Raw genomic sequence first — 23,200 nt, 5'->3', positions numbered from 1 at the left:
CGATACTAGTTTTCAGAGCAACCGCCACGTACGAGTTATCTCGTGTTGACGTAATCAGCTGTTGTGTTTTATTTTTAACAGCTCACTTCCCGCCTTAATGCTTATTAAAGTGTGGTTGGGTGATGTGATTGGGTGATAAGTATCCTTGGCGATTTTTGGATGAAGGGAAACCTATGAAATAATAGAAGAACCAAGAGAAAGAATTAACCCCTTAACCGCCACGCACGAGATATGCCGGGCGATACTAGTTTTCAGAGCAACCGCCACGTACGAGTTATCTCATGTTGACGTAATCAGCTGTTGTGTTTTATTTTTAACAGCTCACTTCCCGCCTTATCTCTGATATACGTACGTAAACAAGTTGTTGACAGTGCTGCTTGACTAGTGCTGCAATCTGGTGGATTTTAGTGGTATTATAGGTCAGTAATGGTCCCGATCAGTTCCGTTCGTAGTTTCAGTAAAACTCGTGCTTGCGGAAGCTTACGTATTAATATTAATATTAGTCGTAATGGCTGGTGACATGCTTGAGGATGACGATTTATTAGAGTTGTAGACTTTATTGTAGGCCTAATTTTTATTATAGGCCTAACTCAAGAAAACCCCGAACCCCACCACCCCCCCCCCCCCCCAATCACAAATTTTAGTAGGGTATTGTTAAAGCTTAATGTTTTTGAAGATGTCTACAAACAATATTAATAACTATTTTCTTTAAAAAAACAACTGGTACAGTTTTTTAAATCACAAGTAAAAATCGTCAAAAACGGCAAAAATAAGTGGCAATGGCGGATTTTGACTAGGCTACTTAGACGGCGGTTAAGGGGTTAATAAAAGCGTCATTATCTTTGTATTATTTTTACAAGTGCTTTTATTGACATTAAGTATGATTTTACATTGTTATGGCTTATCTAATGTTTTAATTGATTAATTGTTTTCAATGTGTTTTCCTTATTATTGAGCTATGCTGTTTGTGAACAGTAGCGGATCCAGGATAGGCCAAAGGGGGGGGGGGCTTAGTGTTTAGGGTGGTGAAAATACAAGGGGGTCCATCAAGGTGGGTGCTCCGGGGGTCGCCCCTCGGAAAATTGTAAAAATGTAAGTCTAAAATGACACATTTTTAGGCAGTTTTAACTCTTTTTTAACCATAGTTTAGAGGCAAAAACTATGACTAAAAAAAAACACTATGTTTGACTGAAGAATATTGAACAAAAAATAAAAGGATTTTGTAGTCGTTATATTGTTTTTATTATAAAAGGTCTAAAGCAGAAGTATATGATAGGTTAGCTGGTTGGTCCTTAAATTAAAGGGCAACAGTTCAAAACAAAGAAATAAGTTGACTTTTTAAAGGACAGTAATATTGTTAAAAAACACTTATTTAAAAGAAACTCTAATGTTACACCTTTTTAACAGTACAATGCTATGAATAAGTTTTTCGATGGTCCAATTTGACAAACTCATTCTTCTTGTTTTTGACTGACTAAAATGATGTAGTCTTTAAAACTTTATCTACATCGATTTCCCTTTCCTTATTAATATGAGCCAGTGCAATCCCGTTCAACCGGTCTTCTGTCATAGTTGACCTGAGATAAGTTTTTATTCTTCTCTCTGGATCCTCTGGATTGCTCACTGTTAGTGAATCAGCAAAATTCCAACAGACCTAATCTCAATACAACAAACCATATTTTAACAAAATCCTTGGTTTTACGAATGTTCAGTTCCGTTCCTTCAGATTTGTTATACAGGTTGGACTGTAATTATAAAACCTTTACCTGTAGAAGGTGAAGGTATCTTTGTTGATTATGTAACTAAAACAATTTGTCATTGAAAAGGATTACACGGCTAGAATTATTTTTACAGTAATCAATATAAAGATCTGCCCAACCACTTGAAGATCTTAAGAAATCAATACCTGAAGAGGAAACTCAAAGACTGGCTAATGGATTAACCATTTTACTCACTAAAGGAATTCTTTGATTAAAATTGCTAAGCAAGATGAAAATTCAAATAACAATCTTTTGTATATGACAATATTGTATTTCTTAAAGAAATCTAAATAAAGAAAATTGATTTAAAGTAAATTCTAGTTCAAAATTCAAAATTTGTGGATTTTTTCCATAACTGTGCAAGATAATTTTGAATTTTATAAATACGAATAACCAATTTAAATCTTGTGTTTTTCAGGAAAATACGAACGAGGAGATGAACCGATTGCGTGAACGAATCGCAGACTTGGAGGATGAGAAAGGTAACCTTCAGTTGCATCTGGTAGACTTTGATGAAATACAAGGTAACGTTACATCCGTCACTCGACTCACTTCATCACTAACTCAGGCTTGGTGTCAGGAGGTTGCAGGGTTTGGTATTTGTGGGACAGCAATAGTTTGTAAATACTGTAAATTAGAAAATCATCTTTAAATATTGTGAAAGAACAAAGAGGATATTGATACTTGGCAGATATTTTTTTTTCAATCAGTAGTATTAGTTATATTTGAACAGAAGATTTGTGTGCTCAGTAATGTTATAGTGTTGGGTGATTCATATTGTAAAACAAAAGTGCTAAGCAATGTTGTACAATTAGGCTGGAAATTGTTGTTAAACCAATAGATAACTAGATAACTGGGTGGTTATAGCTAGCCTAGAAATCAAAATGTCATCGGTTATATTCTTAGAAAAGTCAGCAGATTTTCAATTATTCAAAACTTAGCCCAGCTGTCCTTGATCATTTAAATTGTGTTAGTAACAGTAACTTATCCTGTCTACCTAAACATGGTTGCTGTTTTATGTAGGTCAGGGTATTTGATCCTAAGGTTGGTTTGTGACAAAGTGTTAGATATATCGTGTTTGTTGTTTTTGATTAGGGAGCTGGAGGGACCTCATTGGGCTTTTGATTAAAGTATTTTCTTTCATTTCCTAGATTATTTTTATTTCAGTTTTATCAATATACTTTGTATTTTTTTCTAATATTTGATTTGAAGTTAAGGCTTGCTGTGTAAGTTTTGAGTTTAAATTCTTGGCTATGTCTCTAAAGTGATTGTCTGTAAACCTCCAAGCCATGAGGTTAGCCCCTTTTACATTTCATCCCAAAGATGTCACCAATTTTAAAATCTAAATCATCGCAGTTTGTGTGAGCCACCAACAGATTGTGCTGAAAAGTAAATTACTGACTTTTAACTAATACACACACTTGTTTACCAAGTCAAACTAATGAAACGACTTATAATGAGCTAAAGCAACTATTATGACCCATCAACTAACTTATGTCAGCAAACAAAAAAAAATTTGAAAATAGAATGTTAGACGCTAGCACATTAAAATAAAAAATGGTCCACATGTAGATGGGTTGAAAACAGCTGTTCCATGTAGATGGGATCTCTTCTTCAGTATCCAATAGTCAATGTTAGCCCAAAGTACAAGTAATATCATCACATATCAATTTTGATACATAATACCAAAAATTGCTCTATACCTAAAATAAGCCTCTAGTTCCGCCGTCTCTCAAACTGGGGATGCGGAATACTATCCCCTGGAAAACTACCCCCCCAGGTGAAACGTGACGTCACAAAATCTGCTAACTAACCAATATGGAAGCAGTGTCCGCGACTGGAATACTACCCCCCCAAGACAAATCATGCTATGTAATTTTAATTTTAATTCGAGTAATTCCGTTAGATAATAGTAAAGGCATGTGGTGAATATAAAACAGATTTTCGAAGTGTCAGAGCAAGTTTGGTTGGTTAGGTTAGGTTAGATTAGAACTGTTTGACAACTAAATTTGAATGTCCGTGACTGGAAAACTGCCCCCCCGGTCTCTGACGTCAATATGACGTAGGAACCTGCTTGGGGGGGTAGTTTTCCGGCGGGCAGTCTTCCGGCGACCCCTCAAACTGACCCCCTTGTCATAGACTCGTCATATACTGTGGCGTACTTAAAACAACTGCCTGTTTTAGTTCAGCCGATAAATTATTCTTTTCTCTTCCGGAGCCACCTGTGCAACATTGCAAAACAACTTCCTCTTTACTTCCCCTAACTTACCCTAACTTAACTTTCCCTTTAAAATAAAGCCCCCTACTATTTCAGTTTTTTGCAGGATTAGATTTTTAACCATTTAGTTTGTATTGCAAACGTATCAGAATAATGATAAAAATGTGAATAAACAAAGGGAGATTTCCTTTATCTTAATAACGTGTAGTAGTGTTGTGTTGTGTTGAATGATGGATAAATAAGAGCTTCGCTCAACAATCGGCCTCGCTTTGCAAGTTGTCTCCCTTGTGAGTATTGGTGTAAAGAAGCACGATATGGTGGATTCATAGATATAGTCCAAACTTATATTCATTCAAACTTTGCAGTGTTTCAAGTACGTAGCCGATTTTTTATTTAATGTTGAGAAATCCAAAAATCTTTTATTACAAAATATTCACACACATTTGTTCATAATTGCAGCTCAAAGTGAGTAACCTATTTTTTGGAAGGATTCTATGTTTTTCTATTTAAATGGGTTCTGAATGAGAGAAGCATTTAATAACGACACACTTATATGCATAAACTTTCAATAAATGTGCACAGACATTACAGTGAATAAATACTGCAGTAGTGAATGATTTTGGCTAGACATTACAATCAACATCCAGATACAATACAGAGTAAATAATTCCATGATGACTCTAATAACATGATATAATGAAACAATTATCTAGTTTTATAACCTAGTTTGGTTGTTAATACACTTATATATTGTGCTTTTATTGGTTTTATTTGTTATTTAATCGCTATAGATTTGCTTGGTTTAAAATATAATAGGCCTGATGAATAAAAATATTTAAGAGTAATTTGATGTAGGAATTTTGCAGTTTAAGAAGTTTTTAAAAATATTCTTCGTTTTATTTTGATAAATATGACATTGTACTGTTGTTAACCACTTCTGCACTCATAATATGTGGTTGAATATTGGTATTGATTTATTTTTTATTACATACAACCTCTGATGGTACAGGATTTATTGGTTTGGCAAAGGTCTGGTCCATAGATATTCGAAAGAGTGGGGGTATAATGTAAGATTATGAAATACTTTATTTCTAAGCGGTTGTGTACTGTAATATTCATGCTGCTTAAGTATTAAAATACTTTATTAAAATTAATTCTAAAAATTTTATAAAAATCCTTTACCTTACCTTTCCACTCTTTACCTTATTCATTTTTGGGTTATTTGTTAATGTACACCTAAGATGTGACTTTATTGAACCATTGTTTATCTTCCTTTTAGATGCTGGTGTTATTCTTAAAGAAAGAATTGCTGAAATGGAGGAAAAGCTTCAAAGGCAAGAAAGTGATTTGGACAGTCACATCAAGGCTATAACCCAGTTGGAAGCTGAAAAACTAGATTTGATTGAAGGTAAATATCTTTCATTAACGTGAAGTTTAAAATTTAACTAACTTATTTATTTTATCTGATCCTGAATCATCCTTCGTTAAAAGATTATACTGACATGGTTGTTCAAACAGCATTGTTTAAGTGATGTACATTTTTTATATTTTTTACAAGTAAAGAGTAAGTTAGTAAGCTATCAAAATACACTGTTTCACTTTAAGTATCTACGCTTTTAAATTTATCTGGTTGCATGGCCTACAAGAAATTGATTGTCATAAATAAAATTGTTATTATTAGTAGTATAAATAATACTTTACTCTATTGTTTCAGGAACAAAGAAAATGGAACAAATATTGAAAGATAAGGAATCTTTATTGGAGACACTCAAACTACAAATTTCCCAAATTGAAGAATCCAAAATATCAGCAGAAATGAAATGCTTGGAACTGGAAGAAAAAATGGACACTTTTATGACTAAGGAAAATAATTCCACTTTTATCAATTCTGAGTTAGAAAGCTCCCGACTGAAGCTTATAGAGTATCAAGGCATTATTGCTGATTTGACTGCTAAGCTTGAAAGCAAGGAACATACAATACAGACCCAAAAAGCAGTTGAGTTGGAGGGTGTATCTGAGATTAAGAATATACAAAATCTCTCTTCTAGCCTTGAAGAGTGGCAGGAAAGGTATCGTAACCTTGAAGAAAGACTTAATGCAACACTAGCTCACTGTGATGAGCTAGAAAATATGAAAAATAATTTAGAAACAGAAAATGAAAAGCTTGTTAAAGACTGTGTCTACTTCAAGGAAACCGTTGAACAGTTGAACCAAATGCTACAAACAAAAGGTGATTCGCCAAATGAAGAAATTATTTCTTTAAAACAACTTGTTGCTCAAAAGAACAGTGAGCTTAGTAGTTTGGGCCAGCAGAGCCAAACTCTTCAAGGTGAAGTTGATAGTTTGAGGGAAGCATTACAGTCGACAACAGCTGAAGTTTACCGGTTGTATGAACAAGTAGAACAGTTGAGCAACACCCAGCAGAAAGTTGAGGAGCTCAATGAAAGTCTACATGGCAAAGAAAAAGTACTTGAGGAAAGGACACGCAAACTGTCAGAATATAAAAAATTCCATAAACTTAAAAGTGAAGATGTTATCAGAATATCACATGAGTTGGAAACAGTTTCTGCTTCTCTCCAACAAAGGATTGCAGAACTTGAGGAAGACTTAAATAATGCTCGAAAAATTGAAGAAACTTTAAGAAATGAGAATCAAAATTTGAAAGAAAACAAAAGTTCAGGAACAGAGCCCCTTGAGAAAAAAATTGAGGAACAATCCCTCAAGATGAAAAAGTTAGCTGCTAACTTGAAACTAAAAACTAAACTAGTTAAAGATCTTGAAGCAAAGGTAGAGGAACTAGACAAAACACTTCAGCAAAAAGATATAGAAATTTCAGAACTCCATCAGCAATTGGCTGGTACTTCACAATTGAGTAATGTCGTTTCAACAAATGCTGTTGAAATTGAAGAAAAATGTAGGCATTTAGTTGTTGAATGCAACTCATTAAAAGAGGAACTTAAAGTGAAATCATTGGAATTAGAAACACTAAAGAATTCAACAGGTTATGCTTATGATCCACTGGTACAAATAAAAGAATTAGAAAATCAAAACCAAAAATTGGCAGACATATCAGCAACAAAATCTGAACAGCTTAAAAAAATGGAATGTGAATTATCTGAATTGAATGGTCTGAATAAGTCATTAATGACTGAATTAGAACAGATGCAAGAAAACTACAAACAAGATGCCCTGAAAAATGTATCTGTTCTGGAAGGTTTTGAAAATGAGATGATAGGGAACAAGAGAGAAATTTTGGAAGTAAGTGAGCAACTCAGAGATGTGACAGCCAAGTATCAACAAACCTGGGCAAAGTTACAAGAGAAAGAGGGCTATGTAGAGGAATTAGAAAACCAGTTAGAGAAGGTAAGATTGAGGCTTTCACAGATTGAAAGTTCTGTTGAAGAGAGAAGAAGATCTTTAGAAGAAAAAGCAGAATTGTTAGGAGCACGTCTTTGTCAAGCTGAGAAAAATAACGAAGAACTTGAAAAACATAAAGGAGAACTGGAGCAAAAGATATCACATTTGTTTAGTACTGAAGAAATGCTAGGAAGTGCTCTCGAAAGACTTCAGAGTGAAAACAAAGAGCTTTCTATGTCTCTGAATGATTCATCAACTAGTAACACTAAATTATCTCAGGATTTGGCCTGTGAGCAGAATAAAGTTCTCGCCCTTAATAAAGAAATCGTTGATTTACAGTCAAGACTATATACCACTGAAAAAACAGTTGATGATTATGAAAAATTGAAACTGAACTTGAAGGAAATGCAGGATGCTCGTGATAGTCAAGTGAAATACTTAGAAAATCGTTTGACTGAAACTGAACAATCAATGGAAATTGAGATACAGAGGTGTAATGAACGTATTGTTGCTGTGGAATCGGAGAGGCAAGATGTGGTTGAAAAATATCAGTCCTTGTGCTTGGAAAAACAAGTGTTAGAAGAAGAGTTCAACAATATGCAACAGACAATTGTAGATATTACTAAGGAGGAATTAGAAGAACTTAAAAATAACCAGAAGATTTTAGAAGAAGAACTTAATAAAGAGTTTGACAAAAGAGAATCTCATATTGGAAGGATAAAAGAGCTTGAATCCCAACTTTCAAGCTCAAACGCAGGCACACATTCTGTTACACAACCAAGTGAAGAATTAATGGAATTAAGGAAGCAGTTAAATGAAGAGAGGAATGAAAACGAAAGACTGAAATATGAGTTACTAAAGGAGAAGGCCAGCCAACAAGTAGATGATGTTGTTGCCAAAGCACAGGAAACTTACTTTACTATGGCTGAAGTCCCACCAAGTTCTAGCCAAAACATAATTTCATCAATTCAAGAGAATGTTACAGAAGATTCTTCAGATTCTTCTCAATCTCCACCAAGTTCTGATTCTAAAAAAATATTAGCAATGCAAAATAAAATAACCGAACTTGAAAATCAGCTGTCCAGTGTAAACTCAGAAAACGTTACTTTGAAAACTCGTTTGCAGGAATTAGAGGTTCAGAGCAAGAATGTTGGTGAGAGCAATGCCTTGTTAGAAAACGAAGAATGGGCCTCGGGCAGCAAAGATGAAGATGATGGGTGGGGTTGGGGAAGCAAAGATGCTCTGTTAGAACATGAGTATAGTCAAAAACAAAAAGTTAACTCTGAGCTTGAAACTAAAGTATCAACTCTAGAAAGCAGATTGAGAGACCAAGAATTGGAAAATATCAGATTAAATGATGAACTAAAAGCTGCTCAAACAAAATGCACAAAACTATTTAAGAAAGTTAAAGAATTCAAGAATAAAAGTGACAGTTTAGAAAGAAGCAGCCGGGAAAGAAGTGTTGGATTTGATGATTTGGATATTGCAATGCAAGAAGAGATGAAATCCCAAATTGAAAAGTTAGAAAAGAGTCTCAAAGAATGCACTAGTAATCTTAACTCCTTGCAAACAGAAAGAGAAGGGCTATTGAAAAGAATTGATACATTGACATCTGGAAACGAAAGGCTTATAGAAATGAAAGAAAGGCAAGATATAGAAGTAGAAATGTGGCAAAGAAGAAGTAATGACCTACAACATAAAGTTCAGGGATTGGAGTGGACGATTGCAGAGTTGCAGGAACAAACAGACACAAGGACAAGGGAAAACATTGATGTAGATAAAGATAATGCAGGCACAAATGCGTCAGAAATGGAGGAAAAGCTAAATACTCTAGCAGCTGAAAATGATTATCTTCAATCATTGCTTGTTGAACTGAAGGATAAGGAGAAGAAACAACAGAAAGATCTACTTCCTGTTACTGAAGGAACAGAATTTGAGAAGTTAAAGGAGGACAATGAAAGATTGAATAGTTTAGTGCAATCACTGGAAAAACAGTTGATAACTGAGACAGAAAACACAAATATTAGTGGTTATCTTAGTAAGATTGCAAATCTTGCACAAGAGAACAGTAGGCTATCTTCTGCTTTGGAGAATTTAACAATGAAATCCCAATCAAATTTTGCTGATTATGAAAATTTTCAAGTTGTTGAACAGACATTAGAAAGTGATAAACTTATATCTGAAGTATCGATGCTAAAAAACAAAATAATTCAGCTAATGAATAAATATGACGATGTGAAAACAGAGATAAACAATGATACCATGTTGAATACTTACTTAGGGCTATTTAAAGGAAATGAGGAAAGTAGTTCAAATAATTTGGAGTCATTTTCTACCAATGTCGAAAGTCCAGTTCTGTTTAGAGGATTTACTTCTTCAGGTAATGACGTGTTTGAAGAAATAGCTGGAGTAAATGCATTTTTTGAAAGTCAGCCAAGTAAGCAAACTGAAAAGAATGAAAATGCATCAGTGTTCAATGAGAGTAATTTGGTTGAAGGAACTATGCTGCAGAGTCCTCAATCTAAAGCAAGTGGTGCTGAAGCTGACATTAATCAACATCAACCTCTTTCCCATCTACTTGTAGAACCTCCAAAAGGTGAAACTCTTACAGAAATAACAAATCTTAAAAAGATTTTGGAGTTAAAAGATTTGGAGTTTGCATCTCTCATAGAACGTATGTCTCTATTGGAGAAAGAAAACTCGAATCTGAAAAATAAAATTGAAGAAGGGAATTCAAATAAAACCTTTTGGGGTGAAGATTCCAAGGCACAATCTGAATTATTAGATCAGCAATGGGGTGAGGATTTAGCGTCTCTTTACAAGCAGTTGGAAGAAAAAGATTCTATAATCAGTAATCTAAAGACTCAATTTAGTTCTCAGACAAGTGATTTGTTTGATGCAAAAAACACAGATGACCCAAACAGTTTTGAGGATGGGTCATTCAGCAATGTTTTTTCACAATCCGAAGATGTTCAAGAAAGCAAAATAAATCAATTTGTTGAACAAATCACACAGCTCACAAAAATTTTGCACGATAAGGAGATTGAAGTAGAAACACTGACAGATAAAAAAAACAAATACAAGGAAATGTATTTCACATTGATAAAGGACGAAGATAATCAATCGCAGGATGTATCAAGTTCTGGTAAAGATCAGCTTTTGGACCAAAACGTAATATTAAATCAGTTACTGGATGACAAAGAATCCGAGTTGGAAATAATGACTCAGCAAATTGATCAAACATTGTCAGCTAAGGAGAATTTACAAGAAGAATTGTCATTAAAACTGTCTGAAATGGAAGCAGTAAACAAGTCGTACTCTATTCAACAATTTCCAGAAGACGTATTTGTTCAATCTTTACAACCAGAAAATATTGAAGATGTCAGAACATTATGTGCTGAAGTTGCTGAGTTGAATAAACTGCTTCAAGAAAGGGAGTCTGAAGTTGAAATTCTGAAACAACAGCTTGATGAGGCTAAGTTAGAGAAAGAAAACCTTCTTGATGAGTGGAAAAAGGAACTAGAAATGTATAAAGAAAAGAGTAATAACGCCTTAGCTAACGAAGAAGTAATGAGAAAAGAGTTGGACGCTTTTAAAGATGGTATTGTGGCAGATATTGAGAAACAGTATAAAGATGAATTGTCTTTGAAAGACCAACAATTAATGAATGCCATAAATGATTTAAGAAATACACACAGTTATTGTAAAGATTTACAAGAAAAAATTAATGAGCTAGAAAACAAATTACAGTTATCTAGTCAGCAGAATGAATTATTTACCCAAGAGATAAATAACTACAAACATACTCAGGACTCTTTGCTGTCATTACTTCAAGAACCAAATGACAGGCTGGATATAAATTTGCCAGAAAGAGTTCAGAGGCTTCAAAATAACTTATCAGAACTAAGTTTGAAGTTTGAAGAAGCTAGAGGGGAGCTTAAAGAAAAAGAAAAACAAATTTGTTTGTTGAGGGATAAAGTTAAATTTTCTGAAAGTGTAAGTTCTGAAGATGGAATCGTAACTGAGAATCAGCCTCGACAAACACATATTCAAACTAGGGCCTTTGCAACCGAGCCCTTCAGGATTTCAACTGAGCAAAGCTCGAGTGATGATGACAGTAGTTACAGAAATGTGGAGCATATGCAGAACCAAATGCTTGTAAAAGAGATAGAATCGCTAAAACAGGTGTTGGCCATGAAAGATAATGAAATCACAAGACTCTCAATAAAACTTAATGAAGCTGACGAAAACTTAATCAGAGGAGAAATGAGGTTTATTAACTCAGAAGAGGAGAGTTTGAGACTGCGTCTTGATGAAGCTTTGTATACGCTTCATTTAAGAGACGTGCGCTGCGATGAACTTGCTCTAGAACTTATGCAGGTGAGTAGTGTCTTTTTCACCAAAACTTGAGTCTATTATGAATTATACATTAATAAGAGTTCCTTTTAGTAAGGTTTGGAGTTCAGATAGCTAACCTGATCAAGTTTGAATCCACAGGCTAATAGATACATAGGAAAAGGTCATTTAACATAACTCTCTTAAATTCACTCCCAGAAGAAGTTCTATATTAGCTTGAAGTATCAGTATTATGTTTTGTAACCATTCTCACATAAGAGTGGTAGATCTTAAGTTGTTTGGTGCAAAAATACACATAACCAAGTGAGCTATGAAAAGTTAAGCCAATGTAAATGTCTACAGTCTAATCCATCATATTTGGCTTTGGTCTTTTCGGTCCATGCTTTATCTGTCCGTCTATCAGAATTTAGAATTCAAACTTATTTTTAACGGCTCACAATAAAAAGTAAACTGAAGTTGTTCTCACAGTCCATCTGCTTCTAATGTATCTAATAGGAAGGAGAATATATTATTTACCAGCCAATAGATAACAGACAAATTGTTTATTGAATTATTCCTAGAGAACCTTCATGCTCAGTTAAAATATCTCATATATAAAAAAAAAATGGTTTTTCTTTTCCGAGTACGTTTGGTTGGTTGTTCTACCCGACCGATTTTCATTATTGAGGTCTCAAACTGAAGGTATGCACGCACATATTTGCCATCAAGCATCGCCATATATTTATCTATAATCCCACTCGGCTTATACATAAACAAAATTTGCTCCCCATGTATTTCTTATGGGAGTTAAATTTGGTTTTTCTTTGCCAAGTTCGTTTGGCTCTTCTACCCGACCGATTTTCATGATTGAGGTCTCAAATTGAAGGTATGCACACACAGATTTGCCATCAAGCACCGGCATATATTTATCTACAATCCCACTTGGCTTATACGTAAACGAAATTTTCTCCTCATGTATTTCTTATGGGAGTTAAATTTGGCTTTTCATTGCCGAGTTCGTTAGGCCCTTCTACCCGACCGATTTTCATGATTGAGGTATCAAATTGAAAGTATGCACGCAGAGATTTGCCATCAAGCATCGGCATATATTTATCTATAATCCCACTCGGCTCATACGTAAACAAAATTTGCTCCCGATGTATTTCTTATGGGAGTTAAATTTGGTTTTCCTTTTCCGAGTTTGACTCTTCTACCCAACCGATTTTCATAATCGAGGTCTCAAATTGAAGCCTCACACACACACAGCTTAGTTGAGTAGGCCTATGCATGCAAAGATTTCACATCAAGTTTCGGCATATATTTACCTAATGTATTACTCAACCAAAAAACATAGTTTGATTCATTTTTGAATTCTTACTTCAATTTATGATGTATTTCACCAGTTATAATTATATAATCCTAGATATTTTAGTCTAAGAACTTTCAGTGAAATACCGGCTTTCATTCAAGCTATTAGTTATTGAAATGTGCTGAGTTTTAAGTAAACGCAAGGTGAACAACCAACATAAAAATTATTTCACAAGGTTTTTTATGATTAAAAATAAATCTCTCCAGTATTGTTTATGTTTTTTTTTTTATTTTATACTCAAAATAATCAGTTAATTATTGGCTTTAATTTGAGCTACTGACCGTTTGAATCAGTTAAGCTCAAGATACTGGATTACTTAATCAAAAATCTCAAATTTGATTATTTCTCGGATATTATATTTATTTTAACGCTGCGGAGCAGCATGGGTCCTCTAGCTAATTAGGTTTTTGTACAACACAGATTTAGTTGAGTTGGTAGCATTTGAACAGGCTCTACTAACTTGGCTAAGTTAAATAACATGATATTTATCAACATTTAACATAAAATATTGAGCTAAATAAATATGAGACCTAAGCTGGTGCTCGGATTGGCTGGATGTAAATTGAGGGTTAATAATACTACTGTTTTTGTGCTCACTTGTTTACTGTATTAATGTTATGTTCTTAACCTGTTTATCTACTGTTTCAGCTGCTGGAGGAAAGGGATTCACTGCAATTGAGGCTTTCTGATGCAATCCGCTTCAACGAAGAGTTGCGAGCCAAGTCCTCACTACTTGATGAAACGGCCTTTAAAATGGAAGGAGAGCCTGCTTCCCCACCACCTCAGTCAGACGATCCATCCAATCATCAGCTAAAACAGAAGTAACACTTAATATATCACTTTTGTTCCATTTATTAGTCCAGGGGAAATTGTTCAGCGTGTCCACCGACCGGCAAAACGTGTGTATTATGCGTGAATTTTGTATTTCTACTGGGAATTTTCAATTTACAGTAATCGCGTATGACAACAGTAACATTTCCGTGACTGAGGGAGACGATGATGATTTCTATACACGAACGTGGAAGGTGATTAATATATTGCCACAATTGCGGGAGACCATTACCATATTAAAGGTAAATGAAAATATTAAAAAAAGTTCCAAAAGAAAACTTTATTACTACTAGAGGTGTGCCATGCTGAAATTTTTATCAGGCCAAAGTCGAATCTACATGATGTCTACCACGGAAGACGATAATGATGTCTACACCGCCGCGGGAGACGACAATGATGTCCAAGCAGCCGTGACTGATGATCAGAATTTTTCCGCGATCGCACAAGACAATGATAATCTCCAAATGACCCCGGGAAATGATCAGAATTTTGCCACATTCACGGAAGATGTTGATAATGTCTACACGACCATGGGATATGGTTATGATGTTGCCACGATCGGGCAAGTGGATAACGATGTTTCCATTACCGTTATTCAGGATTTCGTTACAACCTCAGAAGACAGTGGTGATGTTACAGTAACTGAGGAAGATATTCAGGATTTTGTAGTGATCGTGGGAGACGATGATGATGACTCTACGACAGCAGTGGATGATCACAATATTACCTCGAGTTTGGCCTTTTCAAAAAGTTCAGGATGGCACACCTCTAGTTGTTATAAAGTTTTCTTTTGAAAATTTTTTCAATTACTTCATTTACCTTTAATATGGTATTTTTTAAATGTGTTTATAGGGTTTTAAAACTAAAATTGGCTAGTTCGTTTTTTCATTGCGTCATTAATCTTTTCTTTAGGCTACTTTAAAAATAACCCATAACTTGAAAATAACATTCTTTTATATAGGCCTACATAAAGACAGGGGTTGGTGTGTAATCCATACAAAAAGTTTGGTAACATTTGTTTAATGGTATCGGTCTTGAGAATTGATTTTTTCAGGTATCGGTACGGAGAATCGATAAATTTTGGTATCAACACATCACTATTTTTCTATGAGATCATAAATTGCTGGTTTAACCAGTTTTAAATTTTCTGATTATTTAATCAGAGTAATAAAATTGCATATTTGTGTCAGGCAACATTATAGTAATCACAGATTGTGTTCCTTTAACTGATATAGCTTTTTTCGACTAAAATAGCGAGCTGCGTTAGCGCTAAAACAGCATTGCAGAGCAAGAAAATGCATTGGAATGTTTGGTATGAAAAGTACAACTTGCTTTACTTTTTTTCAGCACTTGATATTATCTTACAGTTTAACAATTTTCTGGCTTTATCACAAACAGCTTTAAATATTCTCCTGTAATTTCGCTAATATTTTTGAAAATTAATGTCCTTGTTAGTTTTGGCAATAATACTCAATTGTCTCAGTGTTTCCATGAATGTCCCTGATGTGACATCTCCCAACCAAGTAGGCACAGCCAGAGCAAGATCACCACACCCATGCACCTGGGGAAATAAATAGTAATGTGGGCTCAGCATACCCATCCTTCACTAACCAGAGGGAGGTTTTTCCATGGTTCAACTGGCTCACCCAGTAGGTCGGGCCACAAGGGGCCAACAGACTCTTGTCTCCGAGTGTCTCCCCTTGTAAGTGCATACTTTTCCCTCAAATGAGAGGGGAATAGTACTCAGTACTGGGCCCTGGTACTTGGAAAAGTACTCAGTACTGGGCCCTGGTACTTGGAAAAGTACTCAGTACCGGGCCCTGGTACTTGGAAAAGTACTCAGTACCGGGCCCTGGTACTTGGAAAAGTACTCAGTACTGGGCCCTGGTACTTGGAAAAGTACTCAGTACCGGGCCCTGGTACTTGGAAAAGTACTCAGTACTGGGCCCTGGTACTTGGAAAAGTACTCAGTACTGGGCCCTGGTACTTGGAAAAGTACTCAGTACCGGGCCCTGGTACTTGGAAAAGTACTCAGTACCGGGCCCTGGTACTTGGAAAAGTACTCAGTACCGGGCCCTGGTACTTGGAAAAGTACTCAGTACTGGGCCCTGGTACTTGGAAAAGTACTCAGTACCGGGCCCTGGTACTTGGAAAAGTACTCAGTACCGGGCCCTGGTACTTGGAAAAGTACTCAGTACTGGGCCCTGGTACTTGGAAAAGTACTGAGGCAATTCCTGGGGTGAAAACGTCTACATTTAACACATTGAAAGGCACATTTCTAGCTGTACCTAACTAAATCTCTTTATTACAGTTAATAAAGATTGATTGAAAATGAAATAAATATGAAAGATACATGAGTGTTGTCTGTGTAGGCTGGACCAGTTGCACAACGTAGGTTATCGCAGAGACCCGGCCATGCAGCAGGATCAACAGAGAAGACATCAGGAACAGATGCATCTCTACACACAACCCCAACGTATGTATCACTGTGAACACTAGCTAAATCATTCATAAATTGAGCACCACTTGGTTAAGTTTTCACTAACTCGATCAAGTTTATCTTTAAGGATAATAGGCTAAATTAATGTGTAAGGCAAAACTTTTTGAAAACTTTGTCACGTGGTACCTCTATTTATAAAAACAAATTGATATTTTTAGTCTTTGATAATTTTTTTTAATTTTCAAACACAAAAATTGATTATGTATTGTGGTTATGATAGTTAAATAGTTTGAGTTTAGTAACATGTTTCTATTTAGAGTCATTGTTCCTGTTTAATAGGTGTTCTGTTACCTCAATTTTTGTGTTTTTGTCACTCCTTAGTACTGGGCCTCGCTTATTTACATCAAACTTACTTAGATGGTTCTTTTTACATCATCACAATAGTTTGAAAGATGTCAAAAACAAGTTTTTGAGTACCAAGATGAATGTAATATTTAAATCCACTGTAATAATGAATTGCGATGTCTTTGTATTGTGTAAGTGTGCAAAGAATAGGTTTTAGGCTTCGTATCTCTAGATTGGGAGTATACCCAATCTTGGGGTCTGACTTAGGGGAGGTACGAATGAGGCATTTAGTTCAAAATTCCTTTGTGAACAGCGCTGTAGTAGAGAGCACTTTGGCAATGAAGGTTTACTAATCGCAAAAATAGTTCTGTTCATAAAATAAAATTATAAATGTCTCAAATTCAATTTTATTATTTTTTAATTATAAAATTAAACTATCATAACCTAACCGAACTAACCAAACTTGCTGATAAAGAAATAATATAGGCTAACAAAAGTTTAGTAATCGGAAAAATAATTCTGTTTATTAAATAAAACTAGAATTTGCTCAATTAAAATTTTGTAATGACTTAATAATAAAATTAAACTGTAATAACTGAACCAAACCAACCAAACTTGCTGATAATAAAAAAATCTTGGACAAAAAGTAAATGCTACCAGCAGGATTCGAACCCGGGACCTACTGTATATCTGCCCGGCACGCTAACCATTAGACCACCGAGGCCGATGGCTACCGACCGTTTTGTTACGGTAATGGCGTTCCCTCAGCTAATAAGAAGCCCCCAGCTGTCATCGTAGCCTCTTCTATACCTCCCCTGAGTAAATACCCCAATCTTGGGTATTATTCAGGGTTAGGTTTTATTTGGTGGAGGTTGAGTGGGGGGAAGGGGGGTGCAATACTGAATGGTTTTCTCCAGGAGCTCTCTACAAAGGAGTTTTAAATGTTTATTATTGTAAAACATATTCTAGGTTATACAGTTCTTTTGTCTTAAATGTTAAAAAGATCATCCAATATTTTCCTACAGTTTATTTTTAGTACTTTTTACGAACTTTGAGGAAGGAACCATGCTCTTAGAACCTCTGCCTAAGCCAATGCCTGGTCCCTTCCCTTCAACAGGTGTTCTGTATTAACCTCAAATCTTTAACTTTATTTACAGCTCAGGACGACTCCCAATCATCTGGAGGATTTTTCAGTTGGATATTTGGAAGCAGGTAATGACATTTATATATTTGCTAAGCCTAATATTTGAGTACTAGCAACCGAGCCCACTGTGGTTAAAAACAACGGTCTCTAGGAAAAAAACAGTTATGAAATTCATGCACCACTTTACTCACTAATATTAATGGTACACAATAAGCACATAACTGCAAAAACACACACATATCATAAGGCACTTTAATACAAATGCAAATTGTGAACAACAACATGCAAACAAAGAAACATTAATGAAATAACAATAGGTATAACAATCAGCTGTTAAATTATTAACACATGTTTTATGATTAGATGATGCATACCGGCAAACCCATTACTGCCACAAATCTTTAAAAAATCAAACTTTCATAATTATTTGTAAATCTACATGCATCGAAGCTTTCCATAGACATATTATTTAATAAAGTCTGTCAAGTAGAACTGTATATTTAATTCTATAAAGTTTTACAAAAATATCTGTTACTCAACAACCATCTAACCACCACCATTAACCATCTAACTATAAAATTGCTTAGCATAATAATTGGAGGTTGATTAGCTCTTTTGCAAATAACTTTTAAATGGGGAGGAAATCGTACCAAAGTGGAAAGTGAAATTTTGTAAGAAAATAATATTTCCTACAAATTAATACTATGTATTTTTCAAAAATACTCAATAAAGGCAGGCTAAAGTTGGCTACAAATAGAAGCTTGTAAATAGAAACTTGAATAAAGCAGTTTTTTTTTATGTATTCTTGTTTTTTTTTTGTTTTTTATTACTACAAATGTTTTATAATATCCAATCTTGATAATTATTTGCAAATCTACACAAATTAGGTTTTTTAACAACTCATGAATTGACAAAATCAATCCAGTAGAATTGTAGATTTAGTTATACAAAGTTTAACTAAAATATCTCTAACTCAGTATTTTCTCCCCACTATAAATTCGGAACTTGCTTAGCTATTTTGCAAATAACTTTTAAATGGTGGGGAAACCAAGTAAAGTAGACGGTGATATTCTGAAAGAGAATATAATTTCCTACAAATTAGTACGATGCATTTATTGAAAATTCCTAAAAAAGGCAGTCATAAGTTGTCTCAAATTAAAAATGTGAAAATCACAGTACTATTCAATGTATTCTTATTGAAAACATGTTTTATTTTTAATAAAAAATTTATGCATTTAGCGTTTGTTTTAATTTTTGGTACTTACATTTTTAGTATGCTCTAGTGGCGTAACGGTTTGTGTAGAAACAAATGCTACATACGAAACTTGTAGTAAATTTTGTCTTCTTTAATTTTACAAAGTAGTGTCTTTTCAAAAACCCATAATTACTGAGATTTAGCCCAAAAACCTAATAAAGTTACCAAATTTTAAGGTTTTTTGCAAAATAAACAATGTTGCGGGCATAATATCTGTCAGCAAACCTCATATTCCTGTTCAGCAACCCAAAAAAACATTAAGAAAAGTGGTGATAAGGACTGTACCTAAACTTTCCACTAACTAATATGCGTAGGCTAGTAAAGGTGGTAAAATGTTTGTGTCCAGGAGACAATGTTGGGATGGGACATTTTCGACTTGTCTGAACTGGTGAGCAATGTGGTCTACTGGTAGAACCCGGGGCTTTGGTCCCTGAGGTCCTGGATTTAAATTCCCGTTGATCACCAATCTATTTTATCCATATGATAATGCCACAACCCTCTAGGCTTAGCCTGAAGTACATGACGTGTAAAATGATTCCAAACAAGAGCCATAACACCTACCCAGGATGTGTGTAGTGAGGTTGTCCTAGGATGTTAATGTAGGGGATAACAAACATTTAAATCTAAACTCATTTATATTGGTCATTGGGATTTAATTATTTGTATTTTATAATTTTCCTCATTTCTGTTTCAGCTCCTCTGGTCCACAGGATATCTGATCTTCTACTGTATTCCATTCTCATAAACTTCAGTAGTTTGTAGAGAAATATATAAACAAACACTTTTGTTATTGAGCTTACAAACTGTATGTTCTCAATTGAAAGGGTCAATATGTGGTACCTTTGACTATAGAGAGTATTAGACATCCCATTCCTATATTAAAGTTGTTGTCAGTATTACAGTTGAATTAAAATGTTTGAGTTGAATTGGGGGTGCTGCAACCAATTACTGATTTCTGCTGCATATACCAACTTTGTCAAACTGAAAAGACAACTTATTGTAAACTAATTTTCTGTCACATAAATTACAAAAAAAATATTAATAAGACAGTCTGTGAGCAGCTCATATAGCTATGTTCCATTTCAATTTCAATGCAAAGTTGGGTACGGCTGGTTCATTTATTTTATTTTGCTTGTTTTCTACGCCAAAGGAAACGGTCCAAACCCTAGTCTTGTTACTAGGGTCTAGAAAATATCTTTCTTGGAATCAACCAGCAACCCTCAGATTTGAAGTCGAGCACTATAACCACTCGGCTACCCAGACAAATTCAAATTACAATATAGATGGGATATCTTCTACCTTATATCCTAAAGTCACCACAATAACAGTCATTGCTCTTTGAATTTTAATACAGTTTTGTTTTCGTACCAACATTCCAGATATTTAAAAAAACTCGTTCAAACTTTTTACTAAACTGAAATTTCAATCCTTTTCAAACTGTCTTGCTGTTTCAATTATTTGAATGGTATCAAAAGGTGCTGCAAAACCTAAAGCCTAAATAAATATGAAGTATTTTTTACAAGTTATGTTCTTGTGTTTTTGGATTTTTATGTGAATGTTTACAGGGAAAAGTTTAATAGGGTTTTTTTTATGATTGCACCGCTTTATTAATTTGTGTGAATAAATGTTTTTAAGAGCTTGGGTGTTGTGATTGAAACTGTTGAAACTAATTGTAAAAAATGTAAAATAAAATAAACTGTGCAGAATGTAGAATATAAAAGCTACAAATCGTATTTGTAGATGTGTATTTTTAATCAATAAAAGTGTTAGTGCAGTATTTTGTTACATTCTCAATAATTTCCAAACCAAACATTAAAAATGTTGATGTCTCTTTTAAATATTTAGAGATAGTTTTAACACTACAGTAAATTGCCATTGTTTCAAATTACCTTGAAGCACACAATAATATACCCTACACATCTTCTCCATTATATCCCTCATATATTTCATTATACTCATTTGAAGTTGTAGTCAGTTAGCCCCAAAAGAGCGGGGGAGTGGGGTCCGAACAGTTGGGTTCGATTAGGTGTCCTTCACCACTCAGGAGCACTTTGGTTTAGTCGCCTGCAGGCATTTGTTGAGACGGGAGGTAGATATTTCATTGTGTCGTCATTCCAACATGGAGCGTACCGTCGAAGAACGCTGTGAAGTTTTGCTTTAAACTCGGAAGATTTGCGTCTGAGACCAAACAGGTTTATGGGGAAGTCCGGGAACTCGTCCACCGCATCGGACCCCCGACGACCGCTCAAACCGAGGCTCACGAGATCAGAGTGAAAGAAGTTTTGGATTCTGACAGGCGTCTAACCATCGCCCACACCAGTCCTCGCCACCCTAAGTTGAGGCAGCCAAAGGCCGCACTAGATATACGCCTTTCGGCCTTGCGCTGCCTCAACTTAGGGTGGCGAGGACTATAGCTATGAGAAGAGTACGCGCAAAGCTGGTGCCAACAGTCCTGAGTGATGAACAAGAACTGTCAAGGGTGGAGATTTCGCAATAAATTTTAGACTTCGTCCTGCGAGATCAAAATTTTCTGGACAACGTTATTTCCTGCCGTGTTCCAGTATTGTGAACAAAATGTTCGAGTTGAGGGCAAGGGCCACTTACGCAGATTTTCCGAGTTTAAAGCAAAACTTCACAGCGTTCTTCGACGGTACGCTCCGTTGGCGTGACTACACAATGAAAAATACGCTCGGCGCAAATATCGACATCCTGTCTCCTTAGGCGACTAAACCAAAGTGCTTCTGAATGGTGAAGGACCCCTCTATCAAACCCAACCTGTGACACCCCCCTTCACTGCTGCTACAAAGAACCAGTCCACATTGGACTACAGTGGACCCTGTATCACATTCTCTAAACATATACTTTTTATCATGCAAAACTGAAAGGGCAGCAACGTAATTATCTTTACTGTCCATATAAACCATCACAGCATAAACGATTAAAAGAGACCTTGTAAGTTCTATGAGAGTCTCCTTCAACTGTGTTCTCTTTGTTTGAAAAGCTGCCTACTGCTGGTTTATATACTTCAGTATCTAGTGTGAATATTATTACTTTAACGCACATCATTGTCATCTTGACTCTCAGTTGTACAATGTTTTGTTGAGCTGTGTGGTTTAAAGCAAATGAATCTGTTTCATCCACACTGCTCAACACTTAGTTCACACCAACACATGATGATATTTACATCCACACAAAGTTCCTGACAAAGTCTATTTGTACCTTTTTTTAGGTTGTAACTTTGTTCAAGTCATGTTGTATGGTGTCCGTTATTTAAAATCGTTGAACCCTATCCCATGTGTTGTTCATTGATTTAACTATGCCAATTATTTTTTGTGTTTTCCCTCTTTGTATGAAAAAAAGGATTCCAGTTTTTAAAACAAACTTTGTTGAAAACCAGTAAAACCACACAAACAGCAAGGAAAAGTAAAAAGTAACAAAATGCCTGATAATGCGACACACAAAGAGTTTGTCTATTCTGTTAACCTCTGCCCAATTACTTTAGGTGGGGCTCATGAGTTACATACTAGGGCTGCGATAGGGTTTTGTCCTTCTATCTTGCCATCATGGTTAAATGAAAATTCAACTCAATGAACATTGCCATGTTTTCTTTTCATGAGGATTGTAATGTTTTAAGCAATTTTATTTTTGGTTAAAAAATTTATTCACTTTCTTTAATATTTTTTGTAGCCTTCAAACCATAATATGAAGTTTAAAATGTTGTACTGTTTACTCACATATTTATGAGTTTTATGAAAACGTTTGATCTACACAATAAATCTACATTTTACTTGAACTGTATGTAAAAGATCTAAGATCTAAACCAGTTAGAGAGTTTCATCAGTCTCAGTTTTCGCTACAGATACACTAGGTGAAGTAGACATTCAATTTATAAGTTATTTAAAGTTTAGACAGTTTTAGAAAAGATCTCATCAATTGATCCACTGACCGAGGATTATGTTTATGTGTTATGTTCAATGTTATGATTATGTTCAATTATAGTCTCTCATGTTTAAACCAACTATTATATAATGAAAAATTAAAAGAGAAGACAAAACTTTATAGTAACACATTTAATAAGAGGCTTTAATATTCAACTTGTCCTCTTTGAATACAAAATTGCTTACAGCAGCTGGTCTATTTAGACAC

General features: G+C 34.9%; 1 protein-coding gene across 2 annotated transcripts in view; it reads left to right on the top strand.

Moving 5' to 3' along the window:
- The window catches only part of LOC128988497 (uncharacterized), a 34,965-nt gene extending 14,134 nt beyond the window's left edge, over window positions 1–20,831 (top strand). The window contains exons 7-13 of one of the 2 annotated variants that reach the window (XM_054409834.1): window positions 2,179–2,242; window positions 5,258–5,386; window positions 5,693–11,715; window positions 13,688–13,860; window positions 16,243–16,346; window positions 17,813–17,867; window positions 19,749–20,831. In XM_054409834.1, the coding sequence (XP_054265809.1) occupies window positions 2,179–2,242; window positions 5,258–5,386; window positions 5,693–11,715; window positions 13,688–13,860; window positions 16,243–16,346; window positions 17,813–17,867; window positions 19,749–19,773 (6,573 nt within the window). In that variant the 3' untranslated portion in view covers window positions 19,774–20,831. Of the gene's footprint in view, window positions 1–2,178; window positions 2,285–5,257; window positions 5,387–5,692; window positions 11,716–13,687; window positions 13,861–16,242; window positions 16,347–17,812; window positions 17,868–19,748 lie in introns of both variants that reach the window. The other variant, XM_054409833.1, reaches the window with a different exon arrangement.
- Window positions 20,832–23,200: the final 2,369 nt, after the last annotated feature.

The sequence above is a fragment of the Macrosteles quadrilineatus genome, unplaced genomic scaffold (assembly GCF_028750875.1).
Source record: "Macrosteles quadrilineatus isolate MER2022 unplaced genomic scaffold, UCM_ALF_1.0 Scaffold_3__2_contigs__length_128488019, whole genome shotgun sequence".
Taxonomy (NCBI): domain Eukaryota; kingdom Metazoa; phylum Arthropoda; class Insecta; order Hemiptera; family Cicadellidae; genus Macrosteles; species Macrosteles quadrilineatus.
The sequence above is the reverse complement of the archived record's forward strand: the minus strand, read 5'-3'. Positions and strand labels throughout refer to the sequence as shown.